Raw genomic sequence first — 18613 nt, forward strand, 5'->3', positions numbered from 1 at the left:
GTTGCCTCTGAATACTCCAACATGTTCAAAAACCTGTACCTTCATATGACCTTGTGGTCTATTTCCAAAACACTGAACAGACAACACTACGGATAACGGGTGCGGTAGAAACTTCTTGGGACCGCTTTACTTCCTTCATAGCTGCTTAATAGTGGAAAAACAATGACTTTTTATAGCCCACTCACAACATACAGAGATTTGGGGGTGGAGTTCTCTATTTGTGTGTGGTGGAGAGGTTTGCAGACTGTTTTTGCTGAGCAATGAGGGATGGTGTTAGTCAGGCAGCTGGAAACAGAAAGAGCGAAGAAAAAGAGGGCAGGAGGAGGAGAAGAACAAAACAAGAGACGCAGAGAAAGGGGGATGATCATATCCATATGGTGGAGCTTGTGTTCTTCACTTCCTGGACAGAGAGAGGGAGACGAAGAGAGAGGCTCGAGGAAGAGAGAGAGCTGGGAAGCCAACAAGGAGTGAGAGAAAAACAACTGGAAGAGTAGCACAGATGATCTGAAGCTGTGAGCATATGACCGGGAGAGAACTGCAGAGACCGATTCAAAGCATGTGACCATGATTTAGTTACAATGTTATTGTGAATGGGATGGGATGGCGTTTTCTGAAGTTCACCGGGAAGGATAGAAAGACAGAACGAGAGAGAGTGAAAGTTCCTAAAGTGCTGTGCTCAGGTTCATGTACCACCAATGATGTGAGGTCACTTAGAGGAATTCAGGTTAGTGTTTTCATTTTTTCTGCTCTTTCTTCCTCCTCTGCCATCTGGAGCTGTGAAGCACTTCCTTCCATTTGCCGAGGGTCCATACATTCCGATTTTACTTCTGCGTGACGACTCTCGTGGTTTTCCCTTCACAATCATCTCTGCGTATGGAGTGCAGGTCTGGTTCTTACCCTAAAGCTTGTTGGCCAACCTCTGGCTGTAGTTAACTATCCTTTACTGGAGTTTGCAGACATCAGCTGAAGTTCTCAGAGGGGTGTTGCCTTGCCCTTATAAGGCAAAACCAACCGAGTGCAAAAGTATTTGAATTTGTGGTGGAGGGCTACTACTACACTGCCTTTTCATATCTGCACAGTCTGGAGCTGGTGCTTTTTCTTTACTCTTGGTTCCTCTTCTTGGATGAGTTTACACAGAGGATGTTCGCTGCCAGACAATAGGGAGCTTTTGTCAGGGGGTGAGCAGCATGTGTATGGGCGCTCTGTCATGAGCTCTCACAAGTGGAGTCAGAACAACTCACGAGAGGAGGAGGCCGGTCCTGGATCTGCCCTCTGGCCAAATACGCATCCTGCCTTTGAAATGCACATGCTCATAGGAGGGAAAACTTATTAGACAGTGTAAACAAGAAGGTTTTTTGAGGCTGTAATGTTGCTGAATCTGACTCATGCTCAGCTTCTGAAGAAGAGGGGATGACAGTGTGGACCTCCGGTTTTAGCATCACTGGAGATCAAGCATGAGATCTTTCACCTAACTTGTATTCAACAGGTCAGATTCAAACCTGTTTTTTGAAAATTAGACTGAAGGACACTCTGCTAGAACACTCTTTTGAAAGCACCATGACAGCAGCGACTTGGTACCATCGGGACATCAGCCGTGTGCAAGCCGAAGAGCTGCTGGCCCATGCTGGGAGAGATGGAAGCTTCTTGGTGAGGGACAGCGAATCTGTGCCTGGAGCCTATGCCTTGTGTCTGCTGTAAGTACAACACCTTAATGCTGGAATACACTACACGACTTTTGCCTATAGATTTGCTGTCTGATGAGTCGACTCTGGTTGTCAAAAGTCAGAGTCAGTTTGCAGATTGCAGGTTGAGAGAAAATCACGTAGTGATTTGCACAGACTTCATTTTTTTAAGCTTCAGACTATGATTCAATCCAGTCGGAGGATATCAGACATGGTTGATATTTTGAGCTGATTTTAGAACACATATTGTTTTTATTTGTCACGCATTTCCTAGCAATTCAATGAATTTACCCGGAATGAGTTTGGCACCACACCCAGCTGTCTATCCACAGCACTTCAGGGTTATGCACACTGACAATTTCATATAAATCGCAATAGTTATCAGGTATTGTCAAGAAGTCGATGAGCTATTGTAGCCCTTTTCTATAGTCTGTGCTTGTGAGATGGATTTTACAGCCATGTGTCTGCCTTCCCCATCAGGTTTTAGCAGAATTTTGGCAAGACCTTTCAGATTGTTTAGTACTGTCTGTCTCAATGCATATGAGCTGCAGGAGACGAGACTCAGTCTACAGCAGCCCTATAGGCCCCACTTGGTCAGCTTTGTTCAGGCCTCAGTTTCCCCTGTTTTCCTCCTGTCTCTGGCCCCTGCAGGAGGGAATAGGCTCCAGTGACCGCACTGCTCTCTCTCTACTGCAGCCCACAGCCAGACACATTCCTGAAGGCTGAGCCCTCCAGCTTCAACTGCTCTCCCTACTTTCTTTCTTTCATTCTCTCTCATTTATTCTCTTTTTTGCTCGTTGTCTGACTCTGGTTCATTCTTTCCCTTGGTCTCTACCTCATCTCTTCTCTCTGAAACAGTTCACATGCAAATCATCTAATCACACAGTCACAGCCAACTTCCTCTCTGTTTTTTTCTCTTGTTTTAGATTAAACAATGGGGTTTTTAATTGTCTTCATTGGGCTTGGTTAAATATGTGTTCTGGGTTCAGAACCCTGGGTTCTGGGTTCTGTGGCCAAATGTGAATGAGCACAAATTGTGGTTTATCTAACCTCTAATGGGCACAGAAATATGATCTTGTATGATTTGACATACAATGTCACAGGATGTGACCACATTAACAGGTGGAACTTTATTTTACTGTGGTTTTGCATATGGTATTAATGAGGTTTTACCCTACTTTCATAATTTATAATCCCATGGTGACCATGGAAAACATTAATGTCCAGTGTGCACACTTTGTTTCATTAAGCCACACAATGACCCATTTATTTGTACCACACGATCTGTACCATAGCTGAATTTCTATCAGAACAGGATATTTAATTGTCATTGAAAATGTTGATTTAAAGCTGATGAACTTTATGGTGATATAGAACAGTTTAGATATTTCTTTGATAAGATGTTTCTGAGAGAGTTTTACTGAAGATAATAACTTAAGAAGATAAGAGAAAAATTGTATGAAGAAGTGCTTTAAAGGGGTAGTTCACCCAATTTTTTTAAATTTCGTCATCATTTACTTTCTTCTTTCTTCTGAGGCATTTCTCAAAATATCTTCTTTTGCGTTCCACAAAAGAAAAAAAGTTTCTTACAGGTTTGGAATGACGTGAGGGTGAATCAATGAATTCATTTTTTGAATGAAAACACAAACATATAACAATTTATATTCAGAATAGCTTAATGAAACTAAAAACCTATTTATGTGGTCACAGGTGAATAATTGCAGAAAATATTATTCTTTATCAAACAAAATTCTGTCATCATTTACTCACCCTCATATTGTTCCAAACTTGTATGACTTTCTTTCTTCTGCTAAACACCAATTGAGAAGTTTAGCAGAATGTCATGAGCCTTCAGTCTTCTACTGTCGAAATCCTAAAAAGGAAAAAGCACTATAAATGCATAAAAGCCCAAAAGCACTATGAATGTGGTCCATAGAACTTGTGCACTAATTTTAAAGTCTTATGAAGCCATATGATAGCTCTGTGTGACAAATAGGTTGCTAATCACTGAAAGTCTAGCTTGACAGTCATGGTTACCATTCACTTTCATTGTATGGTAAAGAGCAGCAAACATCCTGCCTAATGTTTCCTTTTGTGCTCCATAGGAGGAAGACAGTCACTACATTTTGATAGACATGAATGTTCATTTTTGGGTGAACAATGGCTTAAAGAATATTTATTTTACTGTATTGTCTTTGATTCAACAGCCTGTCTGTTTTGTACATAGATTCCAGCGACATGTTCATACATACCGAATCCTCCCTGATGCAGATGGATTATTGGCTGTGCAGGTGAGAAGACAAAGGGTCTGCTAATCATATCCTGGCAGGATTACCTTTTAATGAATTTTAAATTTCACATGCAAATTGCTTGACATTCATTGTTACTTTCACTTTCACAAAAAAAGAGAAGCAGTCTTGTCTGCTGTCTAGAAGCATAAAGCTACGTGGTTTCAAAATGACCTCAGTGGCATTGCTGTCAATAAAATGTTTCACACACATTCCTCCAGCACCCACGCTTCAGATCCAGTGAAGAACGACTGGAATGGGTTTGTCTGTCTGTGTGGAGATTAAAATATGTGTGACATAAATGTTTCTGGGCATGCAGCAGTGCTAGATGCATTGTGGGTCTTTTGTACTAATTCTTTACTGCATGGATAAGGCATGTTGGTCTGTTTCATATAGAAACACTCTTCCAAAAGTGTTAGTGTTTTTAAAGGTGACTTTAAAATGCCGGTTTCCTAAAGCACAGAATTAATACAGAAACACAGACACAAGTCATAAATTGTTTAAGTGTTCTTTAAGTATTTCTATTGTAAAACAGGATAATTTTCTGAAATTTCTCCCCCTCCCAGTGTCTGATTTCTTTTAATCGCTTTTCAAGAGCTGCACTCTTGGAAGGAAAACATTCTGCTATATAGAGATTTTAGGGGAAATAATTTAACGTTTTTGCCAAAATGGCTTCATTGACCATACTTTGAAAATACAAGCTTCTAAAAAAAGCCATTCAAAGAGCGGGTTATTTTATTTGTCATGATGCCTGATGGTTTAAGTGTGTGTGTGTGTGCCCTTGTTTGCACAGTGGGTAGCTGGCCAGTGGCTGTTTGTGGTATGTAGAGTTTGGCAGACGCTAGAATGAGAGCATCATAATGTAATTGTATCTTTGGTCCATAAAGCGGAAAAACTTAAATGTTTTGGGAGTTACCCTACCTAGACCAACTTCTTGTTGTGGCAAACCTAGCAATTCTGCAATTTTTAGTTTACTCAGGATATAGAGTCTCAAATAATTTTTTGGTCACACTTTAGATTAGGGTCCAATTCTCACTATTAACTAACTATTAACTATGACTTTTGCCTCAATAAACTCCTAATTACTGCTTATTAATAGTTAGTAAGGTAGTTGGGTAGTATTGGGTAGGATTAAGGGATGTAGAATATGGTCATGCTGAATAAGGCATTAATATGTGCTTTATAATAATATCCTAGTAATATGCAAGCTAATAAGCAACTTAATAGTGAGAATTGGACCCTAATCTGTCAGAATTCCAAATATTTGTAGTTTAATAAAAAGTTTGCCAATTCTTAAATATAAATAAAATGTAAAAGGTTGTGTAAAAAAGTATAAGATTTAAAAAAGTTTAGGATCTCTCATCATTTACAATTTGTCACAAATGTTTTCATGCTTTTGATGATACCATTATTCCTGTCAACCTTTTACTACACCACTGTTCCCTTTCCAACCTCCCTTAATCAGGATAGAATTGTGAAATTTTGTAATGCACATTTCAAATCCTCATGCTGTCCTGCTGTATATTTGATCTGTGAATCTGTTTGCTTTTATGTGTTGGGTTGTGTGTGTTTTTATTTCAGGCCACGCAGGGAGTGCAGGTGAATTGTTTCCGTACTCTTGGTGATTTAGTTGTGGGGTATCAACACCCTCACAAAGGTCTGGTGGCCCCTTTGCTTTACCCTGTTATGCGTGAATCAGAGCCCAACGATGAGAGCTCAGGTAAGACGGGATAGGAAGCATAGTGGACTCCAGATGCTTCTTAAAATTGACAAATACAAGAAACTTTGATAAAGATGTTTGTTCAGAAGCTCATAATTTAGAATTGGACATAAATGAAAAATCACTATTTGAAGGAGTCAGATGTGAACGCAGTAACAGTGCAGCTGTGAATGATTCACAATCCAATTCAAACCACGAGTTTGAGGCTGCTACGTAAATCTTTTTTGATTGCTTCATTAAAAAGAAGCGGTTCAAATGAGTCATTTGTTTGCGAATCGGACATCATGGCTTAAGCTATGTTTGTTGTTCCAGAAAATACTGTGGTGCGCGGCTGACATCTGATGAAACCGCAGGACTGACACAATTTTTTTCTGTTTTGTTGCATTTGCAACCATTTAATCCGCAGCCCTGTTAGCAAAGTGTATATTATATTTTGTGTGATATTTTGCTGTGACACAGTTCTACCCACAGGCACAACATTCACATTTTTAAGCTTAAATACAGGTGTCTTCTCGTTGAAGATGGTGACGATGAGAAGCCAGGTTCAACATTTGCCACCCCTCCACCACGCGCAATGTCCCCTGCAAGCTACCCTCCACCTTCCAGTTCAGCAGTCCCTCATTTACTTCTGCAGAGGCTTCAGGAGCTCCGCCCAAATAGGTACATTCATTCACACCTGACCTATGGATCAATATCAAACTTTTGGATCACATCACAAAACACTGTCAAAGAACTGTGTGAACACTATTGCCACTTTTACAGCTCATTGTACCGATGTTTACCTCTGCAGTTTAGGCTGCGAGATCATCCCATTACTAGATGAGTATCTGCATGGCAATGTGTGTAAGGACCTGGAGAATGTGAAAGGGGGCGCGTCAGGACTTCAACACTTTCAGCGTATCCTCAGCCGTGCATGTGACAGTCTGCACAGGTGCTGTTTCTCTAACATCACATGTCCTTTCACACACTGCTGCAATTATTTGAAAGAAGAACATTTGAATAATGACTGTTACATGTCCTGGCAAAACATTATCCCTGATTTGTTTATCACAGTGAGATTGACCAGACACTGTCTAGTTTGGAGACTTTGGCGAAAGTGTTTGATCATCCTAGCGGCCATCTCACCTTTCCCACAATGCAGGTACATCCCATTTTGGTTTTACACATACATAAGGCTAATATAGTAAGCTACTATTTTTAATCAGTCCTATATGTCTTTAGTTTAATAAGTTTGCTTCATACGCAACATTTTTATAAAGGATTGCACATGCACTGTGTGGCTGATATATGGAACCAGAACAACAGATTCAAAGTTTTAGTTCAAACAGGAATGAGATCTTTACTGGTCTTTGCAAAGATAGACATCACCATTGCTCATACTTCTTATTAGAGATCTGAACAAAGCCCTGACCCTAAATATAAAAATTTTGTGTATAATTTGTCTTTTGTACTACAGACATAAATAATTACTCAAATCATGCAGCTCGTTGAGGAAAGGTTTCCGATTACCTTTCTAAATGATCTGACGGACTTATTTACGCGATGTTATAGATGTTTAAATCAGAGGAAAAAATCCCTTAGACCAATGGTTCTCGACATTTTTTATTCGAAAGTCCATCACCGTCCTACACACACAATATTCATTGATTTTCATTCAGTATTCATTAATTCCTCTGATATTTATACTGTAATTATGATAAAGTTGCTTGTTTTCAAACTTTTTTTATCAACAGAAACTGGGGGTGTTATATTAATTAACGACAATTTATTTTGTGTTTTGAGGAAAGACTATGGTTTACTGTATATCCTGATTGAAGTTATATTATATTAATATATTGATAAATGTTAACCAATTGTGTTATTATTATTAATATATAAATTGAAATCATTTTAAGTCATCCTGCGGCCCTTTGAACATTTTCTGAGGGCCCCTAGTGGGCTCCTGCTCCCTGGTTGTGAACCAGTCCCTTACATTAGGGATCAGAATATCATAGAACGGAACCTTGAGCTCTTTTGCCAGTAAACAATTATATAGCAACCACCCAGAACACCTTTGCAACCTCACAACATTGCAGCATAATGCACAAACCACAGCACCCTAGACTTGTGTATAGGTGATTTCTGCACGAGCTAGCAGTGCAAAGACAACAGTATCTTCCAGGAAGCAAATTTTGGGTCTAATGCTCTGCTTCTCCACCTTTTCCTCATATATTCCTGTTTTCTCATTAACTCTCTCTTCATTAGAATACAGGAACGAGTCCTGAAGAAAACATGGATAATCTACTTCACAAGCTCACTACCCTCTGTAACCTGTTGTCTTCTCTGGAGAAGAGGGTAGAGACACACATGAAATATAAAAACAGCATGCGCAGGCACACACAAACCACATACATGTCATCTTTCTGCATTTCTTGTAATAATGATAGCAATGTCATGTCTTTTTCAGGTTCTCAAAGCTTTGCAAGAAGCTGTAAGCAATCACAACTTATCTTTGCAACCAGCCACTCCTCCTGAGGCAGTAACAGCTAACAAAAAGCATGCCCGACCCAATCCCGTCCACAGCTTTCAGGTAGCACAATGTCTATTTTCTTCCTCAAAGTGCTAATATTTTAATTATGAAAGTGTGTGCATTTATTTATGTGCATGTGTTCGAATGTCAAGGTCAAGGTGGTCAGGTATGGCAGGCAAACAGTGTCGGTAGACATAGATGCAGGAGTGCTGCTATTTGACAAGAAGTCTGGCTCATTTGGTGTGGAGACTGTCACACACAACAGGAGTGAGTTAACCCTGCCTTGAAAACATTACTTACTTTAGTCTCTATTATTATAATGCAAGGCTAGTAAATGCCGTCTAATGTTTTTGTTTTAGTCGTGCAGTTGGTAAAGTTTCAGAAAGGCCCTGCCAAACTGAAGATGGTCGTTGACAGTCTTCACAACCCACCGAGAGAACTGGTGTTTGAGAGCATAAAGGTGAGGGGACAAGACTTGAATTGGCTTACCTTAAACGTACTAAATCTAAAGTACTGATGTTTCTTCACCAGAAGCGCGAAGCCTTCTGTCGACTGCTGCAGCTTATGAAAGCTGCTCACTCTCAGCAGTCTGAGCTTGATGTCATCTCTGTGTTTGTGGGCACCTGGAATATGGGTATCAATATACAATATATAATTAGTTATAAAATATATTATGGCTTCAACACCTGCAGCAAGATATTTTATTGTTGTATCTGTATTTTGCCTGCAGGGGACACTCCACCACCTGCTTCACTGCAGACTTGGGTTACTTGCTGTGGTCTGGGTCTCACCCCAGATGAGTCCATTGCCTCTCTGCCTCATGATATATATGCAGTGGGCACTCAGGACAACCCGCAGGGCGAGAGAGAGTGGGTTGAACACGTCAGAGCCACGCTTCGGAGTGCAACCAACATCGACTTCAAACAGGTCTAACATTATAAAAATCTAAATCTTCAAATCTTCTTCTTAAGTGATCATGTATCTCTATTACTCATTTGATTAGATTACATTTGAGTGTGTTACAATGGTGAGAGGAGATTGTGAGTGTGTTTTGTGTTTCCTCCTGTAGGTGGCAGTACAGTCCCTTTGGAATATCAGACTGGCTGTGTTTGTAAAATCAGAGCATGAAGGATGCATCAGTCAAGTAAACACCGCTAGTGTAAAAACTGGCCTGGGGAACACGCTTGGTACAAATCTTCTTTTTTTAAAACAAACAGCACAATCACTAATGACCTAACTCTCCTTTCCCCCTCTTTTCTCACAACCTCTGTATTTTGTAGCCAAGGAAACCAAACCAAGTGATGAATAATTTGTTTTGTCTTGGTGGTTACAGGAAATAAGGGAGCAGTAGGAGTTTCTCTTCTCTTTAACGGCACTTCAATGGGCTTTGTGAACTGCCATCTGACTTCTGGTAGTGATAAAGCACTCAGGTATTCACACACATATATTTAGAGCGGTGGATCTCAAACTTTTTCAGGTGGCAGACCACTTCAACAGAAAAAACAATTGCAGACCACATAACAGGCCAAATTTTTTATCTTTCAGGATGGAATACACTATATGACTAAAAATCTAAACAGTTTTTAAAACATTATGGTGTCATACACTTTCTGACTTTGTAAATGGTTTCAGAGGAAAAAACTGGGTATAATTTACTAAACAAGGATCACAACCTGTCAGACATTAAGGTCGTTCAGAACACAAACTTGTGGAGAAATATTCACTTTTTAGCATAAAATTTGACCAATCTACACTTTTATGTAACCATTATGGCCATCTTGAAGAATAAAATTAGATTGACTAACTTTTAAGACTAGTCTAAGAAGTTTATGCAACGGATAACGTTGTGTTTATTACGTCTTGTGCACTCCTGTTTAAAAGTTTGGGCTCAGGTAGACCTTTTTTTTAAAGAAATTAATACTTTTATTCAGCAAGGACTCATTAAGTTGATCAAAAGTGACAGGAAAGACTTACATTGTCACCAAATAATTCCATTTCAAATAAATGCTGTTCTTTTGAACATTCTGTTCATCAAATAATACATTTTTATTTTTATTTTAATGTTTAAAATAATATTACTTTTTTATTGTCGTTTTGATCAAATTAATTTAGCCTTGGTAAGCATATGAGGCTTTTTTCAAAAACGTTGAAAACATATTACTGACCTCAAGCTTTTGAATGATAGCTTAAGTGAGAGTGTCTATTTTGCACTGTTCCTCTTTATTTTCTTAGGAGGAACCACAACTTCCAAGACATCCTCAGACTTTTGTCTCTTGGTGAAAAGCAGCTCAGCACCTTTGACATTAGCCTTCGTTTCAATCATCTCTTTTGGTGTGGAGACCTCAACTACCGCCTGGACCTGGATGCACTGGTTACACAGCTTAATCTGCTTTATTACTGTGTAGACATTAGTCACTCCAGCTTTACTTATTCCTGCTCACTGCTTTTTATTAACTGTGATCTATAGCCATTTAAACATTGCTCCAAAGAGACCCCATAGTTGGAGTTGTACTATGTTGTTCTGTGAATACTTGTACTGACTTATATCATATTTTAAAGTCAGCTGTCCCTGACCTAGGCCTCTCTTTTGCAGGACATATTGAAGCATGTTTCAAAGCGAGAATTTGAGGAGCTGATGTGTGCAGACCAATTAACTAGAGAGCGGCACAGAAGAAAGGCCTTTTTTAACTTTAGTAAGAACAGCGGCTGCTCTTCCACTCCCATGGATAACACACATGAAATCAATCAACGAGGTTACACAGCAACATGTGGGCCAAAAAAAGCATTAACAGATACTTTATTTCTTGCTCTCTCTGTTAAGAGGAGGAGAAGATTTTGTTTCCCCCCACCTATCGGTATGAACGTGGTTCTAGAGACTGTTATCTGTGGCAGAAATACAAGTCCAGTGGGGTAAGACTTTCTATTTCATTTATTCTGTTGCTTCAGTTAATAGCTCAAACATCCTTTTTACACTCTAAATGCCATATGAATCAAAATCGGTGATATGATTGGGATGATCATGTGTGACAACCACAGATTACAATTACTAATCTTAATTAATAATTGTGTTTTTAAAACTATATAAACTTTCTTTAGGTGCAAGTCAATGGGCCCTCATGGTGTGACAGAGTTCTGTGGAAGTCCTACCCAGAGTCTCACATAACCTGTACCTCATATGGTATATTTAATTTCTTTCACTTCTTATTCTCAAGTGTTTGTCAAATCATGTAAAATAGGAATAATGTAGCATTAGTGCATTACAATGTATTAATAATACATGAAGTGGCTAGACAAACTCCTTTGTTGGTTTGCACTTTAGCTTTAGGGGAGAAATTAAAACATTGGACTGCTATTTTTGTAGCATTTTGGAATGAGATGTGTGTAGCTACTCTGCACAGCAAATATTTACTTTGGGTATGATTGTAGGTCTGTGGTCCATGATCAGAGTCATATCCTGTCTGTCTGTCTGCTCCAATTATGTGAATTCAGCCTCCTCAGTGAAAGCCTCACACATATATTATGCCAGTGTATATGATCACAGCCAACACTGACCAAATGCATAGTATTTTATAACTACCTCACATTAGTGTTTTAATTAACTTTTTTAATGGCAGCATTTTATGTGATGGGAATTTGATGTGCAATTCAGAGGATGGTTTGTATGCTTGAAGTCTCATTAAGACACCAATTGTAGCATTGAGAATTGAATGAATTTTGTAAGCATGTACCACAAAAGGGGAAGCGTTGATAAGAACAGAGATGATTGAGTTGAATGAATAGACTTTGATCCGACCCTGCTAACACTTGATATTAAGATGCGTTTTGATCGATGGGATCACAGGTGGATGAGGGAGACAGTTTACACTTGGTGTTTTAAGTCTCTTTTGCCCACTTTACAACCACTTATGTCCTTATTTATTTGAGGGGAGGGTCAGTCAATCTATGGGTGGGTAAATATATGGGCTTTTTCAGATCTTTCGATCTAATGGATGAAATAAGTTTGATGACGGGAAAAACACAAGGAGAACAGAAGCTATCATTTTTGCTCTGATAGCCGTAAGACCACACCGAACGCTGTGAGTGTGTGTTAGAAATCAGGAATGGTGAGAGAACATTGCGCTTGGTACGTTTTTTGTCTCCATACCAAACTTGGGTCTTCAGCCGACAAAGTTTAAATCCCGTCTGGCTAGTGCGCTTCCCATAATGTTTACGCATTCTCAGTAGATGGAGAATAGTTTTTTTGGAGGGGTTGTTCAATGCATTTGACCACATGAGCGACTACACAACGAAAGCATTCCGGTCGAATGCGTTTTCGACCACCTCTGGAAGTGGACGAAAGTGGACAAGCTCAAAACGTTTTAGACCCTGTTTACACCTGCATTTACCATCGTCCACTTGTAAGGGTGCTTTCACACTTCGATTGCCTGGTCCAAATCCTAGTTTGTTTGCTCTCCCCTCCCCCTGCCCACGCTGAATTGCGTTCAGATTATATTATTTGGGTCTGAACCGTGGCGCTTTTACATCAAAGCTTGTAACAGTGATGCAGGATAATGTGGAAAATAGAGAGAATGGTTGCTTGCTGATGTTCTGTTCCTGGTTTATGTAATAATGAAACATGACTGACATGAAAAATGATCCAAAACAAGACTGACAGTTTATGACTTCTCCCCCTCAACTTTCCCTTGCCCAGTATCTTGCTCTTGCATTGGCTGTAGGTTGTCGCCGATGTATTTTCCAGTCAAAATACATTTCACACTGCAGGACTCTGAGTCGCAGACAGGTCCAGATATTTATCATGCTAAATATCTCACTGGCATCGCAATGGATTGGCACTTCTCTCAGATTGCGTCTTTGATAATACACATTAAGCAATGTGAACAATGTGAATAAGCACCGATTTGCCTCCTTTCAGGCACTGGTCGGCGAATGAAAATCAGGGCTAGTGTGTACCTGGCATAACTGGCAACAAATGCATGTAGTAATAAAACAAATATTTAAAATTGGTTCTGTTCATCAGGATGCACAGACGACATCTTCACTAGTGATCACTCTCCTGTTTTTGCAACTTTTGAAGTCGGTGTAATATCACAGTTTCCCAGAACAGGTATGGAGTCTTTTCAGCTTGTGTCTCTGATAATGAAGTTTCATAACCCAAGGAGTTATATTAAGGGTTGCTGATCATGCATTTCATTAAGGAACCACCATTTCCCTTTACCACTAAACACATATTTTTCAAGGCTGGATTCAAGGCGGGTTCATTTTAACAGCACCAACATGAGAAAGCCCTAAAACTATTTAAGCTTTTAGAAAACAAGGGTTAGTGGACCCAAAAAGTAAATTTCTGCCATTAGTTACTCACCCTTATGCCATTCCAAACCATATTATAAACGCAAATAAAAATATTTTAATAAAACCTGAGAGCTCAGAACAAACCTCAGTGGTTCTCGCATCAAGCAATCACATTTTAGCTTTCATTTACCATATTTGATGTGTTCGTTGTATGTTCTTTGATCAGTGTTTATTGAATAAAAGCCTAAATTAAATCTGTTCTTTTACAACCTCTTTATGAACCTTTTGACACATCAAAGTTTTAGTGTAATGGACTTTCAATTGAGGGACAGATATCTCTCACATTTGATTAAAAATAACTTCATTTGTGTTTCGAAGATGAACAAAAGTCTTATGGCATTTGTAACACTTGAGGGTGAATAAATGATAAAGGAATTTTATTTTGTTAGGTGAACTATCCCTTTCACAAATACACATCAGCTATCAAAATAGAACAAGTATTTTTTTTTTTTATTGAATATTTGTTTACTGTTTCACTTAGTGTCATATCTATATCACAGTCCTTTTTTCCATCTCTGTGGATGTAGACTCAGGTTCAGAGAGAGCCAGCATTGAGCTGGAGGTGATTGAGGCCATAGTGAAAACAGCTAGCAAGGCCAAGTTTTTCATCGAGTTCCACTCCCGCTGTCTAGAAGGTATAAGGTATCTTTTGTGCAATCAGGCTAGCGATCATGCTATGCTTTGTTGCTAATCTGTTTCCTTTTGAAATGTCAGGAGATTGTGAGATAATTGTGACAGTTCTTTTTTTATGACTTTATGCTTCTCCTTCTGTTTAGAGCCTCGCCGTTCTGCCGAAAATGACTCACAGTGCTGTGAGGTGCCAGGGTTTCTCAAACTTGGCTGGTCTTCCAAACAGTTTCCCAAGGTTGTGATAGAGATCATTTGGCTCAGTATGATCATTTGGAGCTATTAATAAGGATTTGAGAGTTTTGGTTGGTAAATCAAATATCTCTTTTGTCTCTCCTTTTTCTCAGTTCCACCCAGTTCTCTCAGATTTAGAGCATCTCCGGGATCAGCACTTGCTGTTGTCTGTGAAGTCATGTGACGGCTTTGAGTCATATGGTAAATGGTCAAGCTCATCATGTCTGTTTAAATTAAATTTCTCTGAAACAGTGGTTTGGTTTTTAAAAACCATTTCCTCATAACAAACTACATAACACATACTTTGTTTTTTGGTACTTTGTTGAACTCCTTAATGCTGTTGAATCATTCTGGTCATATTGATTGAATAATGGGAGTTATGCCATTACAGGCGAGTGCTGTGTACCTCTTCGCTCGGTAACAGGGAAATCATCGGATCCATTTGAGACATGCTTGACTCACAGAGGAGAGGAGATGGGCTCTATTCGAGGACGAATCAGGGTCTATGTACCACCAGACCGCCGAAAGATCCGGGAAAGGGTCTATGGTAGGTTAACCACATGGCCTTACAATATCACTTCTTAAAATATGCCCTGGACACCTTTTCCCCTTAAATTTCTTCCTGCTTTAGTTCCTCCTCTGCTTTGGATCTGTTTTTACTTTTCTATCTACCATGGCTTCCTCTTTTGGCTCCCTGCTGCCTGATCTTGTCCAGATGCATCCTGACCTTCACTGAAATCTCACTGACTCTTAAAGTGATGCACACAAAACATTAGGGGCCCTATTTTAACGATCTAAGCACATGGTCTAAAGCGCAGGGCGCAAGTTCACTTAGGGCGTGTCCAAATCTAGTTTAACTAGAAAAGTCCAAAAGCTAGTTTAACGATGGGAAAAATGGTCGGTGTGCCAGGCGCATGGTCTAAAAGGGATCATTTACGTGGGATCATTTACGTGCTTTAAACCAATCAGAATCTCATCTCCCATTCCCTTTAAATGCTAGTTGCGCTCTCGCCATGGCAGATTCGCTATTTACATGACGGAATTTGATAGTGGAAAAACCGAAGCCTTCTCCAGAGCGCAAACGGAACTGCTCGTGCACGAGGTAAAAATGCTCAAGCAGGCCATCTACGGGACAAGCCGGATTCTACCATATCTTTATGTACACAATAATAATCTTTTACATTGTAATCCTTTTATTTTAAATATTTGGCATGTTTGTGTGCTGCTGTGCGTCCCTTTGTGTTTAATAAGCAGACTTTACGCACGTTGTGGACCCGCCTATAGGCACACATTACTAACACGCTCTTTAAATAACAAAAAAAAATATTGCGCTGTCTATTTCTGTTGCCTCAAAATAGCAACGTGCCAACAGTGCGTCAGAACACACCTCGTTTTCAAACCAGCACGCCCATGGGCACACAAATGGGCGCAAATGCATTTGCTATTTAAACAACGTGGCGCAGGACATGAAAATTATATCTCTATATCTGAGATATCCTGCGTCGGACTGAAACTAGCAAAAAACACTTGCATACCGCTTGGCGCTGCATTGCGCCGGGTGTAAGAAAACATCCAGTGGCTCTGCCACAGACGTCTACAAAATTTAAACAGTTTGACACAATGCATGTCTTCTGCACATTACAGAGTGGCTCTGTAATGAGAAGGATGAGAAGGAAATGACGAAGGACCATTTGTCTCGCCCTTCGTCCTGTGCATTCCCCACCCAGTGAGTTAAAAATGAGCCCTAAGCTAATATTGTTTACTTCATCTATGGTAAAGCATTTTTATTCACACACTTCCACTAGCCTTTTCCACTGGATGACTTACACTTCATGTTCCCACTATAGAGCACCATCAGCCCCGTATATGGCAGCTCCAAACAGCTACACCAATCCTGCATACTTCATCTTTGAGGGGTTGCCTGTGTTGCAGAGAGTCGAAGAAATTCCCTCATCCAGCAAAGAATCACAATTAGTACGGGCCAAAGACAGCGTGATACAGCTCCCTAGAGTGACTGGAGGTCACAGCCATGGCAAAAGGTCTGCTCGGAGATCCGACTTCACAGAGATTGATATTCCTGGCTCCTTAGCACCCTATAAACCATCTTGTGAGACTCAAAATGAACTGTCGCTGACTGCGTCCTCTTATCAGCTTTTCCCAGGTCCAGATGTTCCTAATACATCCCCAAATCAAAGACACACCACTTCCTCAAATCCATCTTTACAGTTAGAGTCCCATAAGATCAATATGAGACAGGGTCCAATATTGTCAGTCAAAAAGCTTACAAACTCCTACATGAACCATTCTGTTTTCTCCTGGGACATACAGACACCACTAAAAGAAAAAGTCAGAAAGGACTATCACAGGCTGCATCAAGGCAGGCCCATGCCAATGCAAAATGGACCAAAGCTAAACCCCTATGTGTCCACAAGGGTTCCCGCCCATGAATCCTCTGTACCCTGGATTGTAGAGCAGCCAACTACAGCTTCAGGAGACAACTCACTTACAGCTCTCCAAATTGCTAAATCACTAAGTGAGGTGGATTTTCAGCCAGTAGACAGAAAGTACCAATTTCATGAAATGTCGTCTCAGCAAAGGCATCATGGGTATGATTATGGTTTAGCTAATGAAAGAAACTACAGCTGGGAGAAAGAGGTGAGCTGGGTAGTTTTCAGTTATGGATTATGTTGTTCAGTAAACCGTGTAAACATGGACTTTAGGATTAGCTTTCTGGTTTAGCTTTGATAAATACAAAGCCAATGTGTGCCTGCAGGTCTCAGTCTTACATGGAGCCCCAGAAACAGTGCGGGAGCTGCTCAGTACTCTGGGTTTGCAGCGTTACACGCTGGACCTCAGCCGCAATGGTTGGGATGATCTTGATTACTTCAGGTAAGCTTGATGTTGATGTGATGTGGTGAAAATTTTTAAATAGATTGTCTTCCTCATTTTCTTCTATTCTCACTGCTTTGTGCTTTAGTTAATGACTCTAAGCAGCAATGGTGCTTTGTGAACAAATACGTTGCCAAAAGTTTGTTCTTTTGTCCTGCAGTGGTATTACAGAGGAGGAGCTGTGTACAGCGGGTGTGTCTAACCCATCTCATCGACGAAGAATCTTGGAGAACCTTCCCAAGATCTGGGACTGAACGCAAAGAGCCTGAGAGACTATCAGGTGTCATATCAGGAGACTATCAATGACAAGTTCAATATTTGCATTCCTAATACATTCCTAATTTTTTACTCTCCTTTGTATTATAAATTTAATTCCTTTCATAATAAAGCTGATCACACCAAGTGTTCATTCTGTCCCTGTGGTCCCAAACATACAGTGTGGAATAAACTAGTGTGGATATAGTCCAATACATGCTTCTAACAATCCAAACAAATCATATGTATCACTAAAACACATCTTTAATTGTTTATTCTATGTTGGGCGTCTTGATACTTATACGTAGATACTGTGTATATAATAGCAAAGTCATATCCTTGTCTTATCTAAGCATTCGTTGTGAAATGTTACTTTGTGGTTCAGTACCTTGTCAGGTGACTGTAACACAGCTTGCCTATATCCCTGTTTTGAGCCTAGTATTTATTCACAAGAGAAGATATACTACCTTCTAAAAGTGCATAAACCAACTGTTTGCTAAAGGAGTCAGCTAGTCCTTTTAAGAGGAATACCTATTTTACTGTTTACCCCAGGGATTTAATTGCTGTTCTCCCCTTTACTTAAGGAGATAAGCTCATGGAGGTTTAATGCTTACTTGAACAAACATTATGATCTCCAGTGTAGTCTTACATTGCTGGATCAACTGTAAATATTACCTTCAAAATCAGGTAACAGAATAATAACTGTTCACATTTGTTTTCTGACCATTGAAAGTGTAACCTGATTTATTTTCCACAGAGATTGAATACAAACTGTAAAATTCAGTGTGTACATGCCATTTTATTTGCTTTTTATTCTTATCAAACTATGAAACTATTAAGGCAAACTAGCTATGCTCTAATTTATGACGTAAATTGATGTTAAGTGCATTCTCCCACCTCAACAGTCCTTTCCTCTTTTTAGCCAAGTAGTGCTTTATATTTGCATTTGTATATTTGTAATTTGATAAATTATGTAATATTATCTTTGGATTATAATGATGGTTTTGTAAAGTCACAGAAAAAAGTAATTAAAGGGTGTTTTTGAATCTATGTCAAATAC

At 39.6% G+C, this 18613-nt stretch overlaps 1 protein-coding gene across 1 annotated transcript; it reads left to right on the forward strand.

Annotated features, from left to right (window-relative positions):
- The first annotated feature begins 402 nt into the window (after positions 1–402).
- inppl1b (inositol polyphosphate phosphatase-like 1b) lies at positions 403–18613 on the forward strand. Its single transcript, XM_084132549.1, has 27 exons — positions 403–1694; positions 3910–3973; positions 5552–5690; positions 6212–6350; positions 6481–6621; positions 6744–6831; positions 7935–8024; positions 8137–8259; positions 8352–8466; positions 8559–8659; positions 8731–8833; positions 8930–9126; positions 9269–9386; positions 9533–9629; positions 10432–10570; positions 10793–10892; positions 11021–11109; positions 11296–11377; positions 13217–13303; positions 14076–14183; positions 14325–14413; positions 14523–14610; positions 14801–14956; positions 16054–16135; positions 16257–17064; positions 17183–17298; positions 17459–18613. Exons 1-27 carry the CDS (start codon positions 1558–1560, stop codon positions 17550–17552), a joined length of 3690 nt encoding a protein of 1229 aa, XP_083988675.1. The 5' UTR covers positions 403–1557; the 3' UTR covers positions 17553–18613.

The sequence above is a fragment of the Abramis brama genome, assembly GCF_963993115.1.
Source record: "Abramis brama genome assembly, chromosome: 13".
Classification (NCBI taxonomy): Eukaryota; Metazoa; Chordata; class Actinopteri; order Cypriniformes; family Leuciscidae; genus Abramis; species Abramis brama.

Coding starts and splice junctions, on each gene's coding strand:
- inppl1b (XM_084132549.1), top strand. CDS start 1,558: ATGACAGCAGCGACTTGGTACCATCGGGACATCAGCCGTGTGCAAGCC. Junction 9,127..9,268: donor CCAACATCGACTTCAAACAG/GTCTAACATTAT, acceptor TTCCTCCTGTAG/GTGGCAGTACAGTCCCTTTG. Junction 10,893..11,020: donor AAAGGCCTTTTTTAACTTTA/GTAAGAACAGCG, acceptor CTCTCTGTTAAG/AGGAGGAGAAGATTTTGTTT.